Raw genomic sequence first — 23559 nt, 5'->3', positions numbered from 1 at the left:
GGGCAGAGCAAAGTTGACAGAGGAGGAGAAGATACGACGACGCCGGGAAGGTAGATGCTACTACTGCGGTGAGCTCGGACACCTCCTCCTCTCTTGCCCGGTGAGGAGGACCCTGAAGGTAAGCGCCTTCTCTGCGGCTCTGTCCCCGGGGCGAGTTCTCCCCAAGGGCAGGATTACACAGCTGGGAAAAGAGATAGAACTTGAAGTGCTAATAGACTCAGGAGCTGATGAAAGCTTGATAGACTGGGTATTTGCTCGCCGATGGGGAATAAAGACTGACCTGCTGAACAGTCCCGTGAACGCCAAGGACAGGCACTTTTTGAGATAACACACATAACAGAACCTGTCTCGCTGTCTCTTGGGCCCCCCCACGAGAATATACGACTACATGTCGTGACCTCCCCAATGAACCCCCTCATTCTCGGGTATCCATGGCTTCAACGCCACAACTCCGCTATAGACTGGGGATCAGGGGAAATAACGGGATGGGGGCCCAACTGTCATGATTCCTGTATCAAGGCTAACCCGCGCGCTGTGCCTTCTGCTCTAGACTCGCAAACTCCAGACTTAACCGGGGTTCCTGCGTGTTACCACCAATGGGCCGAGGTATTCAGCAAGGCCAAGGCTACCTCCCTACCCCCCCACCGTCCGTATGATTGCGCCATTGAACTCCTGCCGGGCTCAACCATACCCAAGGGGTGGCTTTATTCTCTTTCGGGACCCGAAAAGCAGGCCCTGAACGATTATATAGACTCCTCTCTGCAAGCAGGATTGATTCGACCATCATCGTCGCCTGCGGGTGCGGGGTTCTTTTTCGTGGGCAAAAAGGACGGCACCCTACGTCCCTGTATTGACTATAGCCCCCTCAATCAGATCACAATCAAAAACCGGTATCCGCTCCCACTGATGTCGACCATGTTTGACCAATTACAGCAAGCCCGGGTGTTCACGAAGTTAGACCTGCGCAACGCGTACCACCTAGTGCGCATCAGGGAGGGGGACGAATGGAAGACGGGTTTTAACACACATCGAGGACACTTTGAATACTTAGTAATGCCATTTGGCCTCACCAATGCCCCCGCGGTGTTTCAGGCCATGATAAATGATGTTCTGAGAGACTGTTTGGACCGATTTGTGTATGTATATTTGGATGATATTTTGATTTATTCCCCGGATCTGGAGACCCATAGGTTTCACGTCGAGACTGTTCTGCGACGCCTCCTTGAACACCAACTGTACGTTAAGGCCGAGAAAAGTGAATTCCACACGGACACCGTATCTTTTCTCGGTTTCATCGTAGCCCCGGGCAAAGTAGAGATGGACCCGGCTAAAGTAAGCGCGGTAACGGAATGGCCTAACCCTGACTCCCGCAGAAAGGTGCAGCAATTCCTGGGCTTTGCCAATTTTTATAGGCGGTTCATCAAAGGCTTCAGTGCCACGGCGGCTCCCTTGCATGCGCTAACGTCCCCTAAGGTTCCCTTCCGCTGGTCGGCAGAGGCGGCCTTCCAGGAGCTGAAGAACCGCTTCAGCTCCGCTCCCATCCTCACGCTTCCCGACCCGTCACGACAGTTTGTGGTGGAGGTTGACGCCTCCAATCGAGGAGTAGGGGCCATTCTATCACAGAGAGAGTGACAACAAGCTCCATCCGTGCGCGTTCCTGTCTCGACGGCTGACGCCAGCCGAACAGAATTACGACGTGGGAGATCGCGAACTGTTGGCAGTGAAACTGGCATTGGAAGAATGGAGACATTGGTTGGAGGGTGCACAGCAGCCCTTTTTGGTCTGGACAGACCATAAGAATTTAGAGTACATTAAGTCGGCCAAGAGATTGAATTCTCGCCAAGCCCGCTGGTCACTTTTTTTCAATCGATTTAACTTTACTCTGTCTTACAGACCGGGATCCAAAAACACCAAGCCTGACGCCCTCTCCCGTGTCTACAACCCAGATCCAGAAGTTAAGAAGCCCGAACCCATTCTGCCTCCTCATTGCATGGTAAGAGCAGTGACCTGGCCTATCGAAGGCCTGGTACAGCGGGCCAATGGTAACGAACCACCCCCTAGTGGATGCCCTGAGAACAGACTATTTGTCCCCGATCAATTACGATCCCAAGTTGTCCATTGGGCTCACACCTCCAGACTCTCCTGTCATCCGGGCATGCGCAGAACCCTGTTTGTCATCCAGCAGCGATTCTGGTGGCCCTCCATGAGGGCAGACGTCAGAGAATACGTCGCAGCCTGTCCCGTCTGCGCCCGGAATAAGAACTCCCACGGCGCCCGTATGGGGTTGCTGCATCCCCTACCCATTCCTTCGCGTCCGTGGGCAGAGATATCCATGGACTTCGTCACCGGGCTTCCGGCCTCAAATGGGCGAACAACCATACTCGCGGTGGTAGACAGATTCTCGAAGATGGCTCACTTTATCGCCTTGCCCAAGCTGCCGTCCGCTAAACGAATGGCCACAGTGATGATGGACCACATATTCCGGATTCATGGGTTCCCAAAGGACATTGTTTCTGATAGGGGCCCCCAATTCATATCCAGGTTTTGGAGGGAGTTTTGCAGGCTCATAGGGGCAACCGTGAGTCTCGCGTCGGGCTATCATCCGGAGGCGAACGGGCAGACGGAACGCATCAACCAGCAGTTGGAGACAGGTCTCCGCTGCCTGGTCTCCCAGAACCCCTCCTCGTGGAGCAAGAACCTCACCTGGGTGGAGTATGCCCACAACTCCCTGCCCACCACGGCTACGGGTATGTCCCCGTTCAAGTGCGTGTATGGCTACCAGCCCCCAGTCTTCCCTGACAGTGAGCCGGAGGTGACGGTGACCTCGGCCCACGCCTTGGTGCGCCGCTGTTGTCGTGTCTGGTCGGCGGCGCAGGCCACGCTGGTCCGCCAGGGGGACCGGGTCAAGCGGATGGCTGACCGGAGGAGACGTCCGGCGCCCGTGTACCAGCGGGGTCAACGTGTGTGGCTGTCCGCCAAGGATCTCCCCCACCGGGGGGACTCCAGGAAACTAGCACCTCGCTTTGTGGGTCCATTCCCCATCGCCAAGGTCGTGCACCCGGCCGCGGTGCGTCTCCGCTTGCCCAGGTCCCTTGCAGTCCACCCCACCTTTCACGTCGGGAAGGTCAAGCCGGTTGTGGACAGTCCGTTGGTGCCAGATCCTGCGCCGCCCCCACCTCCGCGGACTGTAGGAGGTGGGACAGCCTACACGGTGAAAGAACTGTTGGACGTGCGCAGAAGGGGCCGGGGCTGGCAGTACCTGGTGGACTGGGAGGGTTATGGGCCGGAGGAGCGGCAATGGGTGCCGCCTAGTTTTATTTTGGACCCGGGGCTGTTTGAGGCCTTTTATGCGGCTCACCCTGAGGCTCCTGGGCCGTCTGGGATCCGGCCCTGGGGGGGGGGTTATGTCATGCGGTCACGTTTATTTTTCTGGTTTTCTGTCTCGTCTGTGTCGTAACTTTACTTCCTGTTTTATTTTTGTCATCCCTTCCGTTTCAGTTCGTGTTTCCTTCCTCTGTGTTCGGTTGTCTTGCATTCCCCGATCTCGATTGTGGCACCTGCGTGATTGGCGCTAATTGTCAGCACCTGCGCCCCAGCCCTTTTGTGTGTATTTAGTCCGTGTCTTCCCCTTGTCTTGTGCCAGTGTGTCTTGCCTCGTCCCGACCACCAGCGATTCTTTGACGTCCGAGCTCCCAGTAAGATTCCTCCTTTTTGTTTCGCCACAGAGCGACGCTTTTTGTTAGTGCCTTGATCCCCATAGCCTTTTTGTCTCGCCACAGAGCGACGCTTTTTGTTAGTGTCTTGATCCCCATAACCTTTTTGTCTCGCCCGAGTGCGACGCTTTTATTTGAACTTTTTGCCACGTGTTTCCCTCGCAAGAGGCGTCTTGAGTTGTACTTTTGATCAGTGTGTGTGCTGGAATAAATCAGAGAAAAGAACGACTCTGCACCCGAGTCCTCCGGCTTGTCCCCTGCCTGACAATATGTTTATAGAACTCTTTTGTAGTGTAATCGCGATAAACGAACCACGATGTAGCGAGGGATTACTGTATGTTTTTCTTTACACCACAAATGTATATTATGTACTGAAGCTGGTATTTTTGTTTCCTTTTCATCACAGTGGTATATCTTAAAGAGGAAGTCATCCCCAAATTTTTCTAATATGTTTTGTACAGCCCACAAGTCTAAACACAGTATTCTGATTAATGTTTTCTTTCTGTAATATGAGTTAAAAAGGCAAAGTCCACCTGTTTTTATCCAACTTCGGAGGCGGCCATTTTGCCACTTGCTGTCGACTGAAAATGACAAAAACAGGTCTCAGTTCATAACCAATCACGGCTCAGCTTCAGCATACTAGTGAGTCGTGATTGGTTGGGAACTAAGACCCGGCAACTGTGATTTCTATGATGTTATTTTCAATCAACAGCAAGTAGCAAAATGGCTGCCCCCTGAGATGGATTAAAACGGGTGAATGTTGCTACTGAACTCATTCCACAGACACAATATTAATCAGAATGCCGTGTTTAGACGAGTGGGGGCACATACAACACATTATTGTAATGAAAATGTTGGTGTTGACTTCCACTTTAAAGTAAATGCGCATTAATTACTAATCAAAATACTTTATTTATTATTGATTTGTTTTCATCGATTTATTTTCAGTCCTCAAAACTTTTGCAGTTGCCTTTACAGTTCACATTATTGTCGTGTTTCTGCATACAACAGATTATATAACAATTCATACTGACACAAAATCATTTCAAGATTCAAGATTCAAGAGTTTTTTATTCGCCATGTTTGAGCGTGCCAAACAAGGAATTTGACTTCGGTAAATCACAGCCTCTGTTCAACATTTAGGTGACTAACAACAACACTCAGGACATGTGAAGAATGAAAGATATTCTCAAACATCCCCTGATCTTAAACTCCCAAGAGGGCAAGGAAAAACTCAAAACTCCAGCTAGGGGAAATGAGAAACCTTGAGAAAAGACCACAGATGGGAGGGTCCCTCTTCTAGGATGACCAGGCTGCAATGGATGCAGAGAGGACACATAGTACAAACAGTGTAGACAAAAAAGATGTGGAAAGCAGGATGTTATTGCACAGTAATGACTCTGAGACTCTAAGAGTGGTGTGAGTTCATCAGAGCGACAGCCTGGGGGAAGAAGCTGTCTCTGTGTCTGCTGGTTTTAGTGTACAGAGCTCTATAACGGCGTCCGGAGGGGAGTAGTTCAAACAGGCTGCAACCTGGGTGCGAAGGGTCTGTTGAGATGTTACTTGCACGTTTCCTGGTCCTGGACAGGTACAAGTCTTGGATAGATGGGAGGTTGATTCCCATTATCTTTTCTGCAGTCCTTATTGTCCGTTGCAGTCTGTGCTTGTCTTGTTTGGAGGCCGATCCAAACCAGACAGTGATGGAGGTGCAGAGGACAGACTGGATGATGGCAGTGTAGAAGGTCTTCAGCAGCTCCCGCGGCAGGTTGAACTTCTTGAGCTGTCTCAGGAAGTACAGCCTCTGCTGGGCCTTCTTCCGGACAGAGTCTATGTGGCCGGTCCATTTCAGGTCCCGAGAGATTGTGGTTCCCAGGAACTTGAAGGTGTCTGATGAGAGAATTGTATTACTGCGGATAGTGAGGGGTGAAAGTGGTGAAGGGCCTCGCCTGAAGTCCACTGTCATCTCCACGGTCTTGAGCGGGTTCAGGTCCAGGTGGTTTTGGCTGCACCAGTGGACCAGCGGCTCCACCTCCTGTCTGTACGCAGTCTCATCACCGTTCTGGATCAGTCCGATGAGAGTGGTGTCGTCTGCATACTTCAGGAGCTTCATAGAAGAGTCACTTGTGGAGAAATCGTTGGTGTAGAGGGAGAAGAGCAGTGGGGAGAGGACGCACCCCTGAGGGGCTCCAGTGTTGGTGGTCAGGGTGTCAGATGTGATGCTCCCCAGCCTCACACGCTGTCTCCTGTTGGTCAGGAAGCTGGTGATCCACTGACAGGTGGAGGCAGGCACCGCGAGCTGGATGAGCTTCTGTTGGAGGATGTCAGGAGCGATGGTGTTGAACGCCGAGCTGAAGTCCACAAACAGGATCCTGGCGTACTTTCCTGGGGTGTCCAGGTGTTGCAGGATGTAGTGCAGTCCCATGTTGACCGCATCATCCACCGACCTGTTTGCCCGGTAGGCAAACTGGAGGGGGTCCAGCAGGGGGCCCGTGACATCCTTCAGTTGGTTCAGCACTAACCTCTCGAAAGATTTCATGACCACAGATGTCAGTGCAACAGGTCTATAGTCATTCAGACCCATGATGGCGGGCTTCTTGGCCACTGAAACGATGGTGGAGCTCTTGAAGCACGCCGGCACCTCACACAGCTCCAGGGAACGATTGAAGATCCGTGCAAAGGTGGACGCCAGCTGCTCAGCGCAGACTTTCAAGCAGGAAGGTGACACGCCGTCTGGGCCCGGTGCCTTCCTGATCTTTTGTCTCCGGAACATCTGGCGCACTTCCTCCTCGCGAATCTGGAGTGCGGGCGCGGCCTCTGCAAGAGAGAGAGTCGGTGACCACGGTGATGGAGGTGTGGACAGAGCAGTTGTGGGGGGAGGTGAGTATGTGGATTGTGCTGCAGGAAGTCCCGTTGTGTGGGAGGACCGATCAAACCTGCAGTAGAACCTGTTTAGCTGGTTAGCGAGCCTTGGGCTCTCCACAGGACGGGGGGTTCGTTTCTTGAAGCCCGTGATGCTCTGCAGGCCTTTCCACACTGTTGAGGGATCAGGATTGGCAGAGAGGTGTCTCTCCAGGCTCTCCCCGTAACCCCTCCTGGCTTTCCTGACCTCTCGGTTCAGTGTGTTTCTGGTCTGCTTGAACAGGTCCCGGTCGCCGCTCCTGTAGGCCTCCTCCTTGACTTTGCGCAGCCTCCTAAGGTTCGGTGTAAACCAAGGTTTGTCGTTGTTGTACGTGCAGAAGGTCTTAGTCTGCACACACAGATCCTCACAAAAAACAATGTATGATGTGACAGTGTCAGTGAGTTCATGCAAGTCTGAATCTGCAGCTTCGAAAACTCTCCAATCGGTGCAGTCAAAGCAGGCTTGGAGGTTCTGCCTTGACTCCACTGTCCACTTCCTGACAGTCCTCACCACAGGCTTAGAAGTTTTTAGTTTCTGTCTGTAGGCAGGGATCAGATGAACTAGACAGTGGTTCGAGAGTCCTAAAGCTGCACGAGCCACAGAGTGGTATGCATCCTTAATTACGGTGTAGCAGTGGTCCAGTGTCTGTGCCCCTCTGGTGGGACACGTTATGTGCTGTCTGTATCTGGGGAGTTCGTGTGCGAGGTTCGCCCTGTTAAGATCACCCAAAACAATGATTAGTGAATTTGGTAGAAGTTTCTCCATGTCTGTCACCTGGTCAGCCAGCATCTGCGTGGCTTCACTCGCACGTGGGTGTGGTGGGATGTAATCAGCCGCCATGACGATCGAGGAGAACTCCCGTGGTGAATAGAACGGCCGGCAGTTTATGAAAAGTGTTTCTAGGAGAAGGCTGCAAAACTCTTTCAACACCATGACATCGGTACACCAACGTTCATTAATGTAGAAACAGAGACCACCTCCCTTTGATTTTCCGGAGAGCTCCGCGCTGCGATCTGCACGCGTTAGCCGAAACCCAGCTAACTCCATGGCGTGGTGGGGGGTTCGTTCGCTAAGCCACGTTTCAACAAAACACAGCGCGGCGGATCTGCTGAAGTCCGTGTTCCTTGAAGTGAGGAGCAGCAGTTCGTCCATCTTGTTCGCCAGGGAGCGGACATTCGCCAGATGAATTGACGGTAGGGCAGAACGAAACCCTCTCTGCCTCAGCTTTACGAGGGCTCCGGCTCGTTTTCCGCGTCGCCGCCGTCGCGCTAGCTTGTATAGCACCGCCGCTCCGGCTAAAATCTCCGACAAACAGTCTGAATCAGAGAGAACAGGAGAGAAAATACCAGAAGAAGACTGACCGATGTTTAACAGTTCTTCTCTAGTAAAAGTGATCCGGGATGGACAGCAGAAGACACAGAAAACACACAAAATAAGACAAAGAAACAGAGAGCGACTCACCGTGGCAGCCATCCGCGGCGCCATCAGATGACGTCCACCCTTCAGATGACGTCCACCTTTGAGAAGTATTAGACAATGTTAAATACTATTGTAACATATTGAGACATATATTGTATGATTGAAACTAATGATAATTCCCATTACTACATTGACTCAGAGGTTTCAGGTATATGAACTTAAAGCGCAATAGGATAAAATAAAGTCACCCTTTTGGTAGCGCTGGTGACATTTATATACAATACAACATCATAGGTATAGTTGTGTTTGAACTTTGGCAGAGACCTGTGTCCTGACCAACATAGGTTGTCATTCGGTGGCAATATGAAGCGTGGAGCGGAGGTTTGTCAAAATCAAAACATCTAATACTAATTAAAAAGAAAATCTGAAAATTAACTGGTTCCACTGGCACCAGTAAATGAAAGATTTACTTGCACTGTCTAAGCATGGATTCATTCATAGATGATCAAATATTTTGGTGCCATTTGTCAATGAAAGCACAAAAAAGCCAAACCTTACTAAAATGCACTAAACTGCCCTGAACTAAGCAACAGGTAACTTGTGGTTTCTTGTTCGCACTTCCCTTTGGACCATGTGAACTGGACTGTGTGCTTGCCATAAATCGCAGTAGCCTATTTTTTGCTGTGTTTAGTTAAAAAAAAAATTAACTACATATTTTTATGGGGAGTAACAAAATTGTCAAAAGGACTTACTTAGACTTATGTCCCATTCTCAATCATCTGCATGTGCATTCCTGTCTTATAAAACTGTAGGAGAGGTGAATACTGGCCTCAGGGCTTTGCCAGGATCAGGCGTGTTCCCACAACGTTTGCATGACTTTGACAGTTTAGTAAGATACACATAGAGGCAGGGATGAAGCTGGGGCGGGATCTAATAATACTGTATGTTAGCAGAGTCTTCCCTTTCTGAATAATCTTTTAGCTTGAAAATGTGTGGTTATTGAACATCTTTTGGTGGCTCCTGTAAACACTTCAGTGCAGGGGTCTTAAACTCAATTTATGTACATGATGGCCACTGGAGGTAGAGTCTCGGGTGAGGCTGGGCCGCATTGGGTTTTTTTAGGCTCGGAAAAAAAAAGTATGTTAACAAATGTAAGAAAAATAATGATCGAACAGTAATAAATAAATAAAATGCTAATTAAAACAATAATACAGCAGATATAGAAAACTGGAGAAACCACATATAGTTGCTGACAACTGAAATTTATCGATCGATCGATGGATGGGTAGTTGGTCAGGACAGGCGGCGTTCAGACATAGTCAGTCAGCAACTGGGAATCAGAGCAGGTGACAGAGCACAGGAACAAGCAGGTAGCGTACGGGGACAAACTGACAAGAGAGTGATTGATGTGTGATGTTTAAATAGGAACTGGTTGATGAGCAGGAACAGGTGTGGGTGATTAACTCAATAGAAGGGGCGTGGCTGTGAATGAATGACATCATGGTATCCAGGGTGACAGACTGTGACAGAGTTACCGGCTGATGATGGGTGGCACGGCACGTGACAATAATGCGTGCTGGACTATGGCAAAAGTCACACTTTTTGCCCTATCACTCTGTGTAACTCACACAGAAAACTAAAACAACTGTTTTATTTTTGCTTTTTCAAACATTTTTAACAAAAAATAAATGTCACTTTATTCTTGACCTCCTAACTTTGCTTGGTGAGGGGGGGACCGCATGCTTTCGCCATGCTCCTTTAAGATTTCGAGTTTCATTTTGATAGTCTTAGGAGAAATACTTGATTACACTATAATTATTTTTACACTGCAAACGCGCCGAGACGAACAGGGAATGGCAGAGTGGCTGATGGTTTGGTTTGGTGCTCCCAAAAAGACAAATTCTAATCAGCACCGTACACAACCATTCATATCAAAATCACGGGCCACACAAACATTAAACTTTCATATTAAAGCGAGGGCCAGAAACTATCATCCTGCAGGCCCTAATTGGCCCGCGGGCCATGGGTTTGAGACCTCTATTTTAGGGTCATAATTTAAAAAGCATCAATTTTCACTTGTTATAAAAATAAAAAGGGCTGTTGCCTAGTGGTTAGCACATCAGCAAACAATGACTGTTAAAGTCCAAACAAAACAAAACTAAGAACCTAAGTAAAAAAAAGGAAACAGTGCTTGCTAACTCTCGAAGAATAAAAACATTTCCAGCCTGATGAAAATATTATTTGTGTATACATATGACTGTTTTCCTAAAAATGTTCATTTTGGGTCTGGCGGGGCTCGTGCTTAGAGTGCCATGTATAAATAGAGAGTGAGGCCAACTCACTCGACAGGTGCCATCTTGTAGCCAAGCCTGTGTGACGCACGCTATGAAACAGTCCAAGCCTGCCGCCTTACCGATGTGCGTTTCTTTCCTACACCCGAAAATTATTTGAATTCCATCATGAAAATTGCTGTAGATATGGACTGGAAGGTGGCTTTGCCTCTGGTTTATTTACTATATTTCCTGGTTAGAACTAATGAGCAGGGATGTGATTCAAAAAGAGCCAACCTGCAAGCCTCCAATCATTAGAATACATTCAAAACCCCTAATAAAAACCTAACCGATTGATGCCTAAATTAAATTGCTTGTGCACAAGTGTAGGCATGTGCTAATCGTCAGAACCGTGGCTTACATATGCGTATTAATGCTTCAGACGTGACTATGAAACTAATAAACTAATAAAAACTAAAATGACAGCTTGACACAAAGAATAGATAGAAGAATATAAACCCCATTCTATCGAGGCTCATCAATGTCGAGAACATCTGGCCTAGGACACATGAAGAACTGCCTCATTCAAGGACACTAGAACTGGACTATTCTTATACTTGTATAAAAACAGGTGGTATTGTTCATCTTATTTTCATCTATTTCACATGCTAAATTGTTCTGTCCTGCCATTATTCTTTGGTAATCCAAGTAATTATGTTGTAATTATTGGAGCCGGAATGTAGCGGTATGGATGTATTTCTTTACATGTTAATAAGGGTAAGCGTGTGTGGGTGGAGCTGAGTATATAGTTGTGTCACTAGTGGAATGATTGATTAATACCACCCGTGTCAACCTAGAAATGTTTGTTTCCTTGATGCAGGGGTAGAGAAGACTGGGTGTCATTTCTGTTGACTGTTTGTTTTGTTACCATCATTTTGTCCACAACTGCAACTTTCTTTCCATTCATTATAACATTTTAAAGTACTGAAAACTGAAATAACTGCCTACAAACTGCAGTAATGGTCTTCAAGCATCAATCTTAGATTCAGCGTCCCAGACAGAGCCATGCATTGTCATCTTCGTCATCTCGTTTTGGTTGACGAAAATGAAGAAAGATTTGAGCATATAGTTTTTATTTTAAAAACCAGTTAGTCTCGTTTAAAATGGTCAACAATTGGGCCTTACAGATTTAATTATGGCGGCTCGGTGGCGCACTGGGTAGCACGTCCGCCTCACAGTTAGGAGGGTGCGGGTTCGATTCCACCTCCGGCCCTCCCTGTTTGGAGTTTGCATGTTCTCCCCGGGCCCGTGTGGGTTTCCTCCCACATTCCAAAAACATGCTTGGTAGGCCGATTGAAGACTCCAAATTGTCCCTAGGTGTGAGTGTGAGTGCGATTGGTTGTCTGTCTCTGTGTGCCCTGCGATTGGCTGGCAACCAGTTCAGGGTGTCCCCCGCCTACTGCCCGATGACGGCTGGGATAGGCTCCAGCACGCCCGCGACCCCCGTGGGGACTAAGCGGTTCAGAAAATGGATGGATGGATTTAATTATAGTTATTGTCATATGACCACCATTTTCATTTTGTCTCGACTTGTCTTTCTCACGTTATAAAGTCTTGTTGACGAAGATGTTGTCAGGCTTGGATCAGGGAGCGGACTCGAATGCAGAGTGTCAATCAAAAAGTAATTTATTCCAACTGGCTGGAGACAAAAAAAAACTCAAAGCGCCTCTAACAGGGAAATCACGGTGGCAAAACAATACTGAAAAAACACGGAATTCAGGCTTGACAAAAAAGGGTATCTCACAATGGTATTCTCTACTGGATCTCTTTAACTCACGCAATCGCTGGTGCTCGAGACGAGACAAGACGCATTGGCACAAGACAAGGGGAAGACACGGACTAAATACACACAGAAGGGTGAGGACACAGGTGCAAACAATTAGGCCCAAGGACACAGGTGCACACAATCGGGATCAGGGAATACAAGTCGACAGAAGCACAGAGGAAGGAGCCACGAACTGAAACGAGAGAGGTAACAAAATAAAACAGGTAGTGAAAATACGAGACACAAGACAAGACAACAACAACCCAAAAAAACATGATAGCATGACAGATGTTTTGTCCCAATTTTGGTCAGTAACAGCAATAATGCTCATGGTAAAAAAATGTTAATAAACATGAACAATGTAAGAATATTCCATATTTAAACTACACACCTAAAACTGCAGTAGTTACTTATTTAGTCACTGGCTACGTTTCCATTCTGCTTACTGCTTGCTGACACCATTGATTATAACCAGGGCGGCTTGGTGGCGCAATTGTTAGCATGTCTGCCTCACAGTTAGGAGGGTGCAGGTTCGATTCCACTGCCGGCCCTCCCTCTGTGGAGTTTGCATGTTCTCCCCGTGCCCGCATGGTTTTTCTCCGGGCACTCCGGTTTCCTCCCACATCCCAAAAACGTGCTTGGTAGGCTGATTCATCCATCCATTTTCTATACCACTTGTCCCCACGGGGGTCGCGGGCGTGCTGGAGCCTATCCCAGCAGTCATCGGGCAGTAGGCGGGGGACACCCTGAACCTGTTGCCGGTCGATTGCAGGGCACACAGACACTCACACCTAGGGGCAATTTCGAGTGCTGAATTGGCCTACCAAGCATGTTTTTAGGATGTGGGAGGAAACCGGAGTGCCTGGAGAAAACCCACACGGGCACGGGGAGAACATGCAAACTCCATACAGGGAGGGTTGGAAGTGGAATCAAGCCAGCACCCTCCTAACTGTGAGGCGACGTGCTAACCAGTGTGTCACCGAGCCGCCCGTGGTAGGCTGATTGAACACTCCAAATTGCCCCCAAGTGTGAGTGCGAGTGTGAATGATTGTTCGTCTCTGTATGTCCTGTGATTGGCTGGCAAGCGGTCCAGGGTGTCTCCTGCCTACTGCCCGATGACAGCTGGGATAGGCTCCAGCATGCCCACGAACAATGTGGGGACAAGCGGCATGGATGGATGGATGGATGGATGGATGGATGGATGGATGGATGGATGGATGGATGGATGGATGGATGGAATGTTATAAGGTGAGGGAATGGAGGAAAACACTACTTTGGGCTTGCATAATCAGCATTTTAACATGGCTAAAACCTAAAAAAAAGAAGTAAATTTTGCATGAAATGGGTCCTTAAAATTAATTATCAATTGTATGGTAATATCCAACCTGACAACCCAAAAGAACTGAAACCACAACTGACAGGCCCAATACTGAATAAACATCAACCTGCAAAACCTGTGTTTGTTTTTTTTTTTGTAGAATGTCCTAAGTGCTTCACCCTAGAAATATGGTGTTGGCATTGTCAGGTAGACAAGGCAAATGAAATGAATGGGTATCCAGAAATAGGAGGAAGGGGGGTAAGGAACAATCGCGGGAGGAGATTGGTAGGAGGGAGGGAATAGACAAACTGGGAGTGTGATAATAGTCGGGAATGCTGGTTGGACTGCTGTCAGTATGTTTCTGTGCAGCCGGCTGCACAGTGAATTACTTTGAACAACACCTGGATTACGAGAGCAGGCTCTCTGACGTGCTGTTGACATGGTAACGTAATTCGAGTACAAGAATCTGTTCTGAATATAATTTGCGATCTAACGTGCAAAGAAAGTACTCATATCCCTCACTTTTTCTGTCTTTTTTATTCGAAATAGTTCCACTTGTGCTGCGCAACAGTTGCGCGTGGTCGCTTTTGCGGCGAGTTACTGCTTGATCAGATGCTCTCGTACCTTTTTCACTAGTGTCTGGCAGAAACAATACTTTTTAAAGACATGCTATCTGCTTGTTAAATTGAGGCATAAATTTACATGTTGGGGAAAAAAAGCACGTGCCTGTTACTGTGGACTCTACCCCTCCCATTTAGGCTGTTTCCCTGGTCTGTTTACCTGGACGTCTGTCTTGATGTGAGTGCGAGTGTGACAAAGAAATGACAATATTCCTGATAAAAGAATGGACGTTTGGTAGGAGAACAATATATTTTAGAAGAGCTTTCATTCTCCCCTGTTGGATTCTGTACTTTAGTCATATTAGTTTTGCTCCCGCTTTGTTAGCTGTAAACACAAGCATCCAAGGCATGCCCAGGCACTGCCCAGGTGGTTGGTATGTCTCAGCTATTGCAGTGTGAGGTGCAAAGTCTCATTTGCATTTTTTTTGCTTCATATTATCTGCAAAACTCTAAATGTCCAAACTTTTTTCAATGAGGGCCACATGCTGAACATATATGAAGGGGCTACTTACTAGTCAAGTCAAGTCAGGTTTATTTGTATAGCCCTAAATCACAAGCAGTCTCAAAGGCAGAGAAACAATTGACAATTTTTCTCAAAGAATTCCCTGATCTTAAGCTCCCATAAGGGCAAGGAAAAACTAAAAAAAAACCTACCAGGGAAAAAATGAGAAACCTTGAGAAGGGACCACAGATGGAAGGATCCCCCTTTCAGGATCACCAGGCTGCAATGGATGCAGAGAGGGCACATAAAATATGTAATATGAAAATCAATGAAAAAGTGGATATCCAAGTCAAAGCGAAGAGCTGCCGGAGTTGCCCTTGATTGTCCTGGCAGTGTCTTCGAGGAGGGTAAGCTGTAGTTCCCTCATCCTGAATTGGTCCACGAGAATCCAGATAGCCGCTGTAAACTTGGGTGCCACCTAACCACCTCCACAGCCGGGGAGGGTTGGGGGGAGGGGGGATGGGGGATGGGGAGAGGGAACGAAAACAAACTCCAGCCGAATCGGCCACTACAGGTTAATTAAAGGCCATATCATAGAAATGTGTCTTTAAACGTGTCTTAAATGTTTCTAGTGAGGTAGCAGTTCTCATATCCATTGGTAGGGCATTCCAAAGCTCTGGAGCCCGAATAGAAAATGCTCTAGACCCTCCAGAGATATCCTTGGCCCTCTGTGTCACTAAAAGACTAGCGTTTTGCAAACAAAGGTTATGAGACGGAACATAACTAGGTCGACGAGATACACAAGATGGCGGCGCGTGCACACGCAGCGGCCACTCTCTGTCCCGTTCGGTGTTTTGTGAGTGTTTACTGAGTGTTTGTTCGGCAGATCTGGTATTATCCCGAGGACTTGCAACCTCAAATATAGCAGTACTGCCCTACACCACTGTTTTGTCTGATCATTACTTAATAAAATTTGAAATTTTAGTTCCTTGTCAAAGACAAGAGAGCAATCAGAATTACAGCAGCCGTAATTTTAACTCCATGACTGCAACTGCGCTATCTGAGTTACTGTCGCCGGCAACCGCCATATTTCCCGCATACATCGGCCCTATTGATAATCTTACAAATGAATTCAATGCGACATTGTTACGTAAATGCTATCAACTCTGTGGCGCCACTACGTCTGAAAACTCGCCGTATATTGCCTACTCCATGGTTCACAGATAAAACACGTACGCTTAAGCAATTATGTAGAAAGCATGAGCGCAGATGGCGTTTAACCAAACTTGAGGTTTTCCATCAGGCATGGCAGGACAGCCTCCTGAAATATAAAGATGCGCTTATTTTAGCAAAAACTCGTTGTTTTTCGCAAGTCATTAATCTCAATAAAAATAATCCTAAATACCGTATTTGCCGGTGTATAAGTCGACTCGGTGTATAAGTCGACCCCCTAAAATTCGACGGAAATTTACGATTTTATGATATATCCTTTGTATAAGTCGAGCTCAATTGTTGCATTATATTAAACTTCAAAATTCAATCAGAAAGATGCGAAATTTGACGAAATGTGTTCAAATTCCGGGAGGCCGTGCGCATGCGCAGTGGCCGGAAATAGCTCCAGCCGAGCGGATCGGCTGTTTATAAGCACCGCGGAGGAGATCGCGGAGCCTCATTCGACTTCCAGCGGCCGGCGAGCTCGCGCACGCCGCCCGGCACCACCGGGAGGCCGGAAATAGCTTCAAGCCGAGCGGATCGGCACTTTATAAGCACCACGGAGGAGATCGCGGAGCCTCATTCGACTTCCAGCGGCCAGCGCACTCGCGCACGCCGCCTGGCACCACCGGGAGGCCGTGCGCACGCGCCAAGTGGCCGGAAATAGCTCCCGCCGAGCGGATCGGCACTTTATAAGCACCGCGGATGGAATCGCGGAGCCTCATTCGACTTCCAGCGGCCGGCGAGCTCGCACACGCCGCCCGGCACATCCGGGAGGCCGTGCGCACGCATCAAGTGGCCAAAAATAGCTCCCGCCGAGCGGATCGGCTGTTTATAAGCACCGCGGAGGAGATCGCGGAGCCTCATTCGACTTCCAGCGGCCGGCGGGCTCGCGCACGCCGCCCGGCACATCCGGGAGGCCGTGCGCACGCGCCAAGTGGCCGAAAATAGCTCCCGCCGAGCGGATCGGCACTTTATAAGCACCGCGGATGAAATCGCGGAGCCTCATTCGACTTCCAGCGGGTCGCGCACTCGCCGCCCGGTTCAAATTTTCTAAGTGCAACGCACAATGAGATGCATGAGAAACGACCTTGGTTACCATCACATTTGAAGCGATGAATACAAAGTTAAATTTTATGACTCGGTGTATAAGTCGAGGTCGATTTTTTTCGGTTGATTTTGGATCGAAAAAGGTCGACCAATACACCGGCAAATACGGTACCTATTTGATACAGTGGCAAAGCTAACACTACGCCAGCCGACCCCCGATAGCTCCTTCCACTCAGCTGACGAGTTCATGAAATTTTTTGCTCAAAAGATTGAATCCATTAGGGACGAGATCAAGAATACCATTCCAATTGCTCAGTCGAGACCGCCGTTTACCGGCGCTGATGATCATGCAATAACCCTCTCAAATTTGAAAAGCGTGTCCCTTGAAAGGCTTACAGTGCGGCTAAACAAACATGTTTACTCAACCCGCTTCCAGCCAAACTACTTAAAGAATTATTTTAAATTTTAGGACCGTCCGTCTTAAATATAATTAATCTGTCTGTCTCCTCTGGGATAGTGCCAACAGCCTTTAAAACCGCTATCATTAAACCGATACTTAAGCGACCAAATCTTGACCCGGACTGTCTCAGTAATTATAGGCCAGTTTCAAACCTCCCATTCATAGCAAAACTTCTTGAAAAAGTAGTAGCGCAGCAGCTTATTGATTACATGATCTCAGTAATTATAGGCCAGTTTCAATCCTCCCATTCATAGTAAAACTTCTTGAAAAAGCAGTAGCCCAGCAGCTTATTGATTACATGGTCACCAATAATCGAAATGACTCTTTTCAGTCTGGTTTTAGAGCTAATCATTCCACTGAGACAGCACTTGCTAAAGTGACTAATGATCTCCTCATAGCTATGGATTAAAACACTTCATCTGTATTGTTACTACTCGATCTTTGACACTGTAGACTTCGATATTTTATTAGGGCATCTTAAAAGTTGTGTTGGTATTTCAGGGTCAGCACTAGGCTGGTTCTATTCCTATCTATCAGACAGGACGCACCAAGTGGTCCATGGCAATACGTCCTCTGAGCTCTATAATGTTACGCGTGGTGTCCCACAGGGATCGGTACTCGGACCAACTTTATTTAATATTTATATGATTCCGCTTGGGGTCATAATACGTAAATATAATATTAGTTTTCAATGCTACGCGGATGACACCCAATTATATATGCCGTTATCGATGACAGATCCGCGGGATTGTTGTAATTTTGAGGCGTGGTTTGCGAAGATCAAGCAATGGATGTCTCTCAACTTCCTTTGTCTTAACCCAGATAAAACTGAGATGTTGATAATTGGTCCAACCCGTTATCAACATATTTAAGGAAACCACTATAACTATAGATAACCGTACTATCACTCAGAGCGATACTGTAACTAATTTCGGGGTAATATTTGACCAAACGCTCTCGTATCAAAAGCACATTAAGAATGTAACCAGAATTGCGTTTTTTCACCTTCGTAATATTGCTAAGATTCATCCGATCCTCTCGACCGGTGATGCGGAAACCATTATACATGCGTTCGTCACGTCGCGCCTGGACTACTGTAATGTATTATTTTCTGGTCTTCCTAAGTCCCGCATGAAAAGTCTACAGTTAGTATAAAATGCTGCTGCGAGGCTGCTCTCACGGATAAGAAAATTTGATTACATTACCCCAATATTAGCCAATTTACATTGGCTCCGGGTCCATTTAAGACAGGGGTGTCAAACTCATTTGTTCACGGGCCGCAGTGTAGTCATAGCTTCTTTCGGAGGACCAGTATGACCGTCATACCCAAATAAATGTGTGAGCACATCATATTATATAGAGTAAAAGCTACAAAACAAACTGACTCGCTTTCAAATCAGACAAATAAAAACTGGTCTAATATTTAAAAATAAAATAAAATATTATTAAAAGTGAAGACAATTTGCAATTCGAGTAATGACACATGAATATGAAGCACAATTTGCCTTCGCGGGCCGCATAAAATCATGTGGTGGGCTGCATCTGGCCCCCAGGCCTTGAGTTTGACACCTGTGATTTAAGATGTGACTTGAAGGTTCTTCTATTAACCCATAAATCATTTCATTGCTTAGCGCCTTCATATCTCGTCGACCTAGTTATGTTCCGTCTCGTAACCTTCGTTCGCAAAACGCTAGCCTTTTAGTGACACAGAGGGCCAAGAAAATGTCTGCAGGGTCTAGAGCATTTTCTATTTGGGCTCCAGAGCTTTGGAATGCCCTACCAATGGATATTAGAACTGCTACCTCAGTAGAAACATTCAAGACACGTTTAAAGACACATTTCTATGATATGGCCTTTAATTAACCTGTAGTGGCCGATTCGGCTGGAGTTTGTTTTTGCTCCCTCTCCCCACCCCCCCTCCCCCCACCCCTCCCCAGCTGGGGAGGTGGTTAGGTGGCACCCAAGCTGACAGTGGCTATCTGGATTCTCGTGGACCAATTCAGGATGAGGGAACTGCAGCTTAACCTCCTCGCAGACACTGCCAGGAGGGCACCTCCGGCAGCTCTTCGCTTTGACTTGGACATCCACGTTTTCATTGATTTTCATATTATTAAAGTTAAAGTTAAAGTCCCAATGATTGTCACACACACAACTGGGTGCGGTGAAATTTGGCTCTGCATTTAACCCATCCCCGAAGGGAGCAGTGGGCAGCAGCGGTGCCGCGCCCGGGAATCATTTGGTGATCTAACCCCCCAATTCCAACCCTTAGTGCTGAGTGCCAAGCAGGGAGGCAATGGGTCCCATTTTTATAGTCTTTGGTATGACCCGGCCGGGGTTTGAACCCACAACCTTCCAGTCTCAGGGCGGACACTCTACTACTAGGCCACTGAGCTGGTGGGTTGGTATTATGTATTATTTGTGCCCTCTCTGCATCCATTGCAACCTGGTGATCCTGAAAGGGGGATCCTTCCATCTGTGGTCCCTTCTCAAGGTTTCTCATTTTCCCCTGGTAGGGGTATTTGAGTTTTTCCTTGCCCTTTTGGGAGCTTAAGATCAGGGGATGCTTTGAGAATAATTGTCAATTTTTGTCTAAATGAAGCCCTTTGAGACTGCTTGTGATTTAGGGCTATAGAAACAAACTTGACTTGACTTGTTGACATAATCAATGAGATGCCACTGTTTGGAGCGAGGGTGTCTCCAGGATGCCTTAAGTTTGTTTTTCTAGTGAAAGAGTTTGTTAGTGATGGTGAGTTCGAACTGAGCACATATGCTGAGAAGCAGAACTCCATTGGAGTTGATGTTCCCGATGCCTTCCTTTCCTATGGTGCCCTTCCAGAGGTTGTGGTCTCGGCCGACCCTGGCGTTTAAATTTCCGAAGAGAATAATCTTATCCTCTCTGGGGATTCTTGACGGTGTCTCATCTAGGCAGGCGTAGAAGGTCTCTTTCACTTCCTCCACAGAGTCTATGGTAGGGGCATAGGCACTCACAACTGTTGCCATCTGGTTGTTGTCAAGAATCAGACGGATAGTCATGAGACGCTCATTAATCCCCACAGGAAGTTCAGAGAGGTGACTAATGAGGTGGTTCCTGATGGCAAACCTAACACCATGGATCCTGGGTTCATCAGCCGCTTTCCCTTTCCAAAAGAAAGTGTAGCCTCCTTTCTCCTCCTTTAGTAGTCCTTCATCTGCCCAGCGGGTCTCAGAAAGGGCAGCCAGGTCAATCCGGCATCTCCTCAGTTCTCTAGCGATGATCGCAGTTCTCCTCTCCGGTCTGTCACTGGTTGCACTATCCATCAGAGTGCGCACATTCCAGGCTCCAAAATTCATCATGATTTTATGTTTTCGACCGCATGTGGTGATCCCTCTGAACGCGGTAATCCAGTCGGGAGTTTTGAGGCAGGCTATTTTTAGGTCACCTTTTCTAGCCATCTCCCCATATGGGGTGAGCAGAGTGGACCCTAAAAAGGGCTGCTCAGTCATGGGTGTGGCTGCCGAAATGCTCTTTCTGCCTCGTTCCAAGAGCCTAGCGACTGAAACCAACACCCACCGCCTGATGTGCCAGTTTGTGACTAGAGGCTTCCAGATCTCACAATCCCGCCCCCGTCGCCACTTACTGTTCGCCACAGGGTTTCAATCCGGGATGTAAGGTGGATTCCTTGAAAAGGACGCCTGTGTGTGACTTTGTTTAAAGTGGGGAGACTGGTGCACAGACAGTCACCACACTGTCCTTGACAGATCGGGGTCAGAATCCAGTGGCATGGAGATCAAGACAACTGGTGACCCTTTTCTGCTGCAGCCTTCATCCGCCTTCCCAGCCATTGTGACGCTCCCCTTAGGTCAGCCATCATCCTCCGCCTGGTCCATTTACCCATAGCTGATGCTGTTTACCCACAGCCGGGACAGTGGTTGATGGGCAGTAGGGCGTGTCCACACACCGGTGGGCCTACATGCCGCATCTCTGGGGCCCACGGCTGCTCCGAGATCCTGCACAACTTAGCCTGGAACCGCAAGGTACCAGTTACCGTGTGTGGCCACGAGGAGGCGTATACAAGTCTTGGCAATGGAGAGGCTGTGTACTGGCTGAGGAGGCTTATGTACTTGGCTCCTCTTTTTACCCCCAGAAACAGAGGGCGAGCCGGTGGCGGTAGCTGAAAGCAGAAAAGTGGCAAGCAGAAGCAGCATGCGCAAACTACAGGCCAACTACTCCATCACTACTGCACTGACGCATCACATGCCCTGTGTGCTGATGGAAAAAGCACACACACACACATGCATCCACTAGCCCAGGGGTCGGCAACCCAAAATGTTCAAAAAGCCATATTGGCCCCAAAAAAAGCCTTTTATAAGGCAACATAGACTGTCAATACATAAGCTGTATGCATGCCTACTATTAAAATAATTAAGGAGGCTACAAATACAAAATGAACATTCACGATTAAATGTTTATTTTCCCTGCAGCGCACCCTGGAGAGAATTACGCACCACGTGACTACTGATAGGCCTATTGCTACTTCAAGTTTAGCCGAACTTCCATTACAATATTAATGTCTTGTGTTTTGTTGCAGCCCATTAGAGTTCACGTACCTGCATCGCTGCATAGCGGAGCTGTCTGTTCGTCATCGGTCACGTCACACAACTTGTCACAGGCCATTGAAAAAACTGGAGCTGAATTGATGCCCTTGATTTGCTGATATTGCTTGCTGTTGTAATTACCCTTTCCTTCACTGTTTTTGCGGTGAGAGGCATGTCTTTAATTTTCTGAATGATCTCGGTTTTGTTTTTGAAGTCCGAAAATAAGTACTCTGGTAGTTGAATGAATCCTTAATGTACTCACCACCGGTGAATGGTTTTCCGAACTTTATTATCTCCCGGGCTGCAACAAAACTTGCAGCAGTAGTAGAGTTTGGAGATGCAATCCACTTCTTGAAACCGGTTTTTCGATCCTCCAATTTCTCCACCAGCACTGCGATTGCACCTTTCCTTTCAGTTCCAACTGGGTGATCGGCAGCAAATTTAGCATGCTTTAGCTGAACATGTCGCTCCAAATTCCTCCTCTTGTCGTTTGACAACTTCTCATTGCAAATCAAACACGCAGGCAGTCCTTCGGCATTGGCAATGAAAGCAAATGGTTCAGTCCGGTCTTTCTTAAACCCTCTGTTCTCATCAGCAATCTTTCTCTGTTTGACTTTTGAATCCATGGCCCATCACTCTCTCACACCCCTGTTTGTTAACAACTCGCCTGTACTGTGTCGCAAGCTATGATGCAATTTGTTTATTTGACGCCATTCTGAAATTCGGCATTTTCATATATTTACAACTACATACAATTTTCCAGCATAAGGATGTTTGTGTCATGATTAACATCTAAAAACCATATCTTAAAAAAACCAACAACAACAAAAATCATCTTTTTCCTTTTTCACGCATTTTTGCAAAAGCTCCAGGGAGCCACCAGGGGGAGGCTAAAGAGCTGCATGCGGCTCTGGAGCCACGGGTTGCTGACCCCTGCACTAGCCAATAACCAATGAGCCCTCAGTAAACAATCGCGTTTCTCAAACTATCTCCTATAAAAGAGATCAGACCTGACTAAAGTTTGATCTAACACATTGGTACTGCTTATTTATGTTTCCCTTCCATATCGATCCGTAAATTTACTCGAAACATTAACGGAGCAGCCTATTTTGTAATGAAAGAGCCTTGTGCGTATAGCAGCTATCATTATAGCATTAGCCATCCGCAAATTCCCATGAGCCTCAGCTCACAGACTCCCATGAGCGTCAGCAAAGTGTCATGGCCGCCCCCTGTAAACAATCACGTTTCTCAAACTCTCTTCCATAAAAGTGATCGGAACCGACTAAAGACTGATTTAACACATTGGTGCTGCTTATTTATGATTCCATTGGATATTGATCCGTAAACGTACTCGAAAACATTAACGGAACAGCCTATTTTGAAATGAAATAGCCTTGCGGGTACAACAGCTATTCAGTGACGCCCCCTGACCCCGGTTGCCGTAATGCTGGGAAGCGATGCGACCATGTAATTTACTAGTCGTACTAAAATGTAGTGAAACATTTTGGCAGAGCGCTGTCTACAACCAGTATGGATCAACAAATTCATCAATTGATCCATATATAAGGCACTCTGCATTATAAGGCGCACTGTGGTTTTTTGATTAAATTTTAAGTTTTTAAGTGCGCCTAATAGTGCGGAAAATACGGTAGATTATCCTATCAGTAATTGGATCAATTAATCAGTGTTTGTGTGAGATTTTTGCCTCGTATAAAAGAAAAAGGAACCATTTTAAGTTGATGTTTATGTTTTTTTT

The 23559-nt window shown here is 47.4% G+C and overlaps 1 protein-coding gene across 1 annotated transcript in view; it reads left to right on the top strand.

Annotated features, from left to right (window-relative positions):
* The first annotated feature begins 298 nt into the window (after positions 1–298).
* Positions 299–23559, top strand: part of LOC148394813 (kinase suppressor of Ras 1-like) — a 55914-nt gene continuing 32653 nt past the window's right edge. Inside the window, 2 exon segments of the mRNA XM_088380677.1 lie at positions 299–1625; positions 1627–1993. Coding sequence (XP_088236803.1) covers positions 406–1625; positions 1627–1993 — 1587 coding nt within the window. The 5' untranslated portion in view covers positions 299–405.

Source organism: Syngnathus floridae, chromosome 7 (assembly GCF_059516105.1).
Source record: "Syngnathus floridae isolate MCC-2025c chromosome 7, RoL_Sflo_1.0, whole genome shotgun sequence".
NCBI classification, from domain to species: Eukaryota; Metazoa; Chordata; class Actinopteri; order Syngnathiformes; family Syngnathidae; genus Syngnathus; species Syngnathus floridae.
The sequence above is the reverse complement of the archived record's forward strand: the minus strand, read 5'-3'. Positions and strand labels throughout refer to the sequence as shown.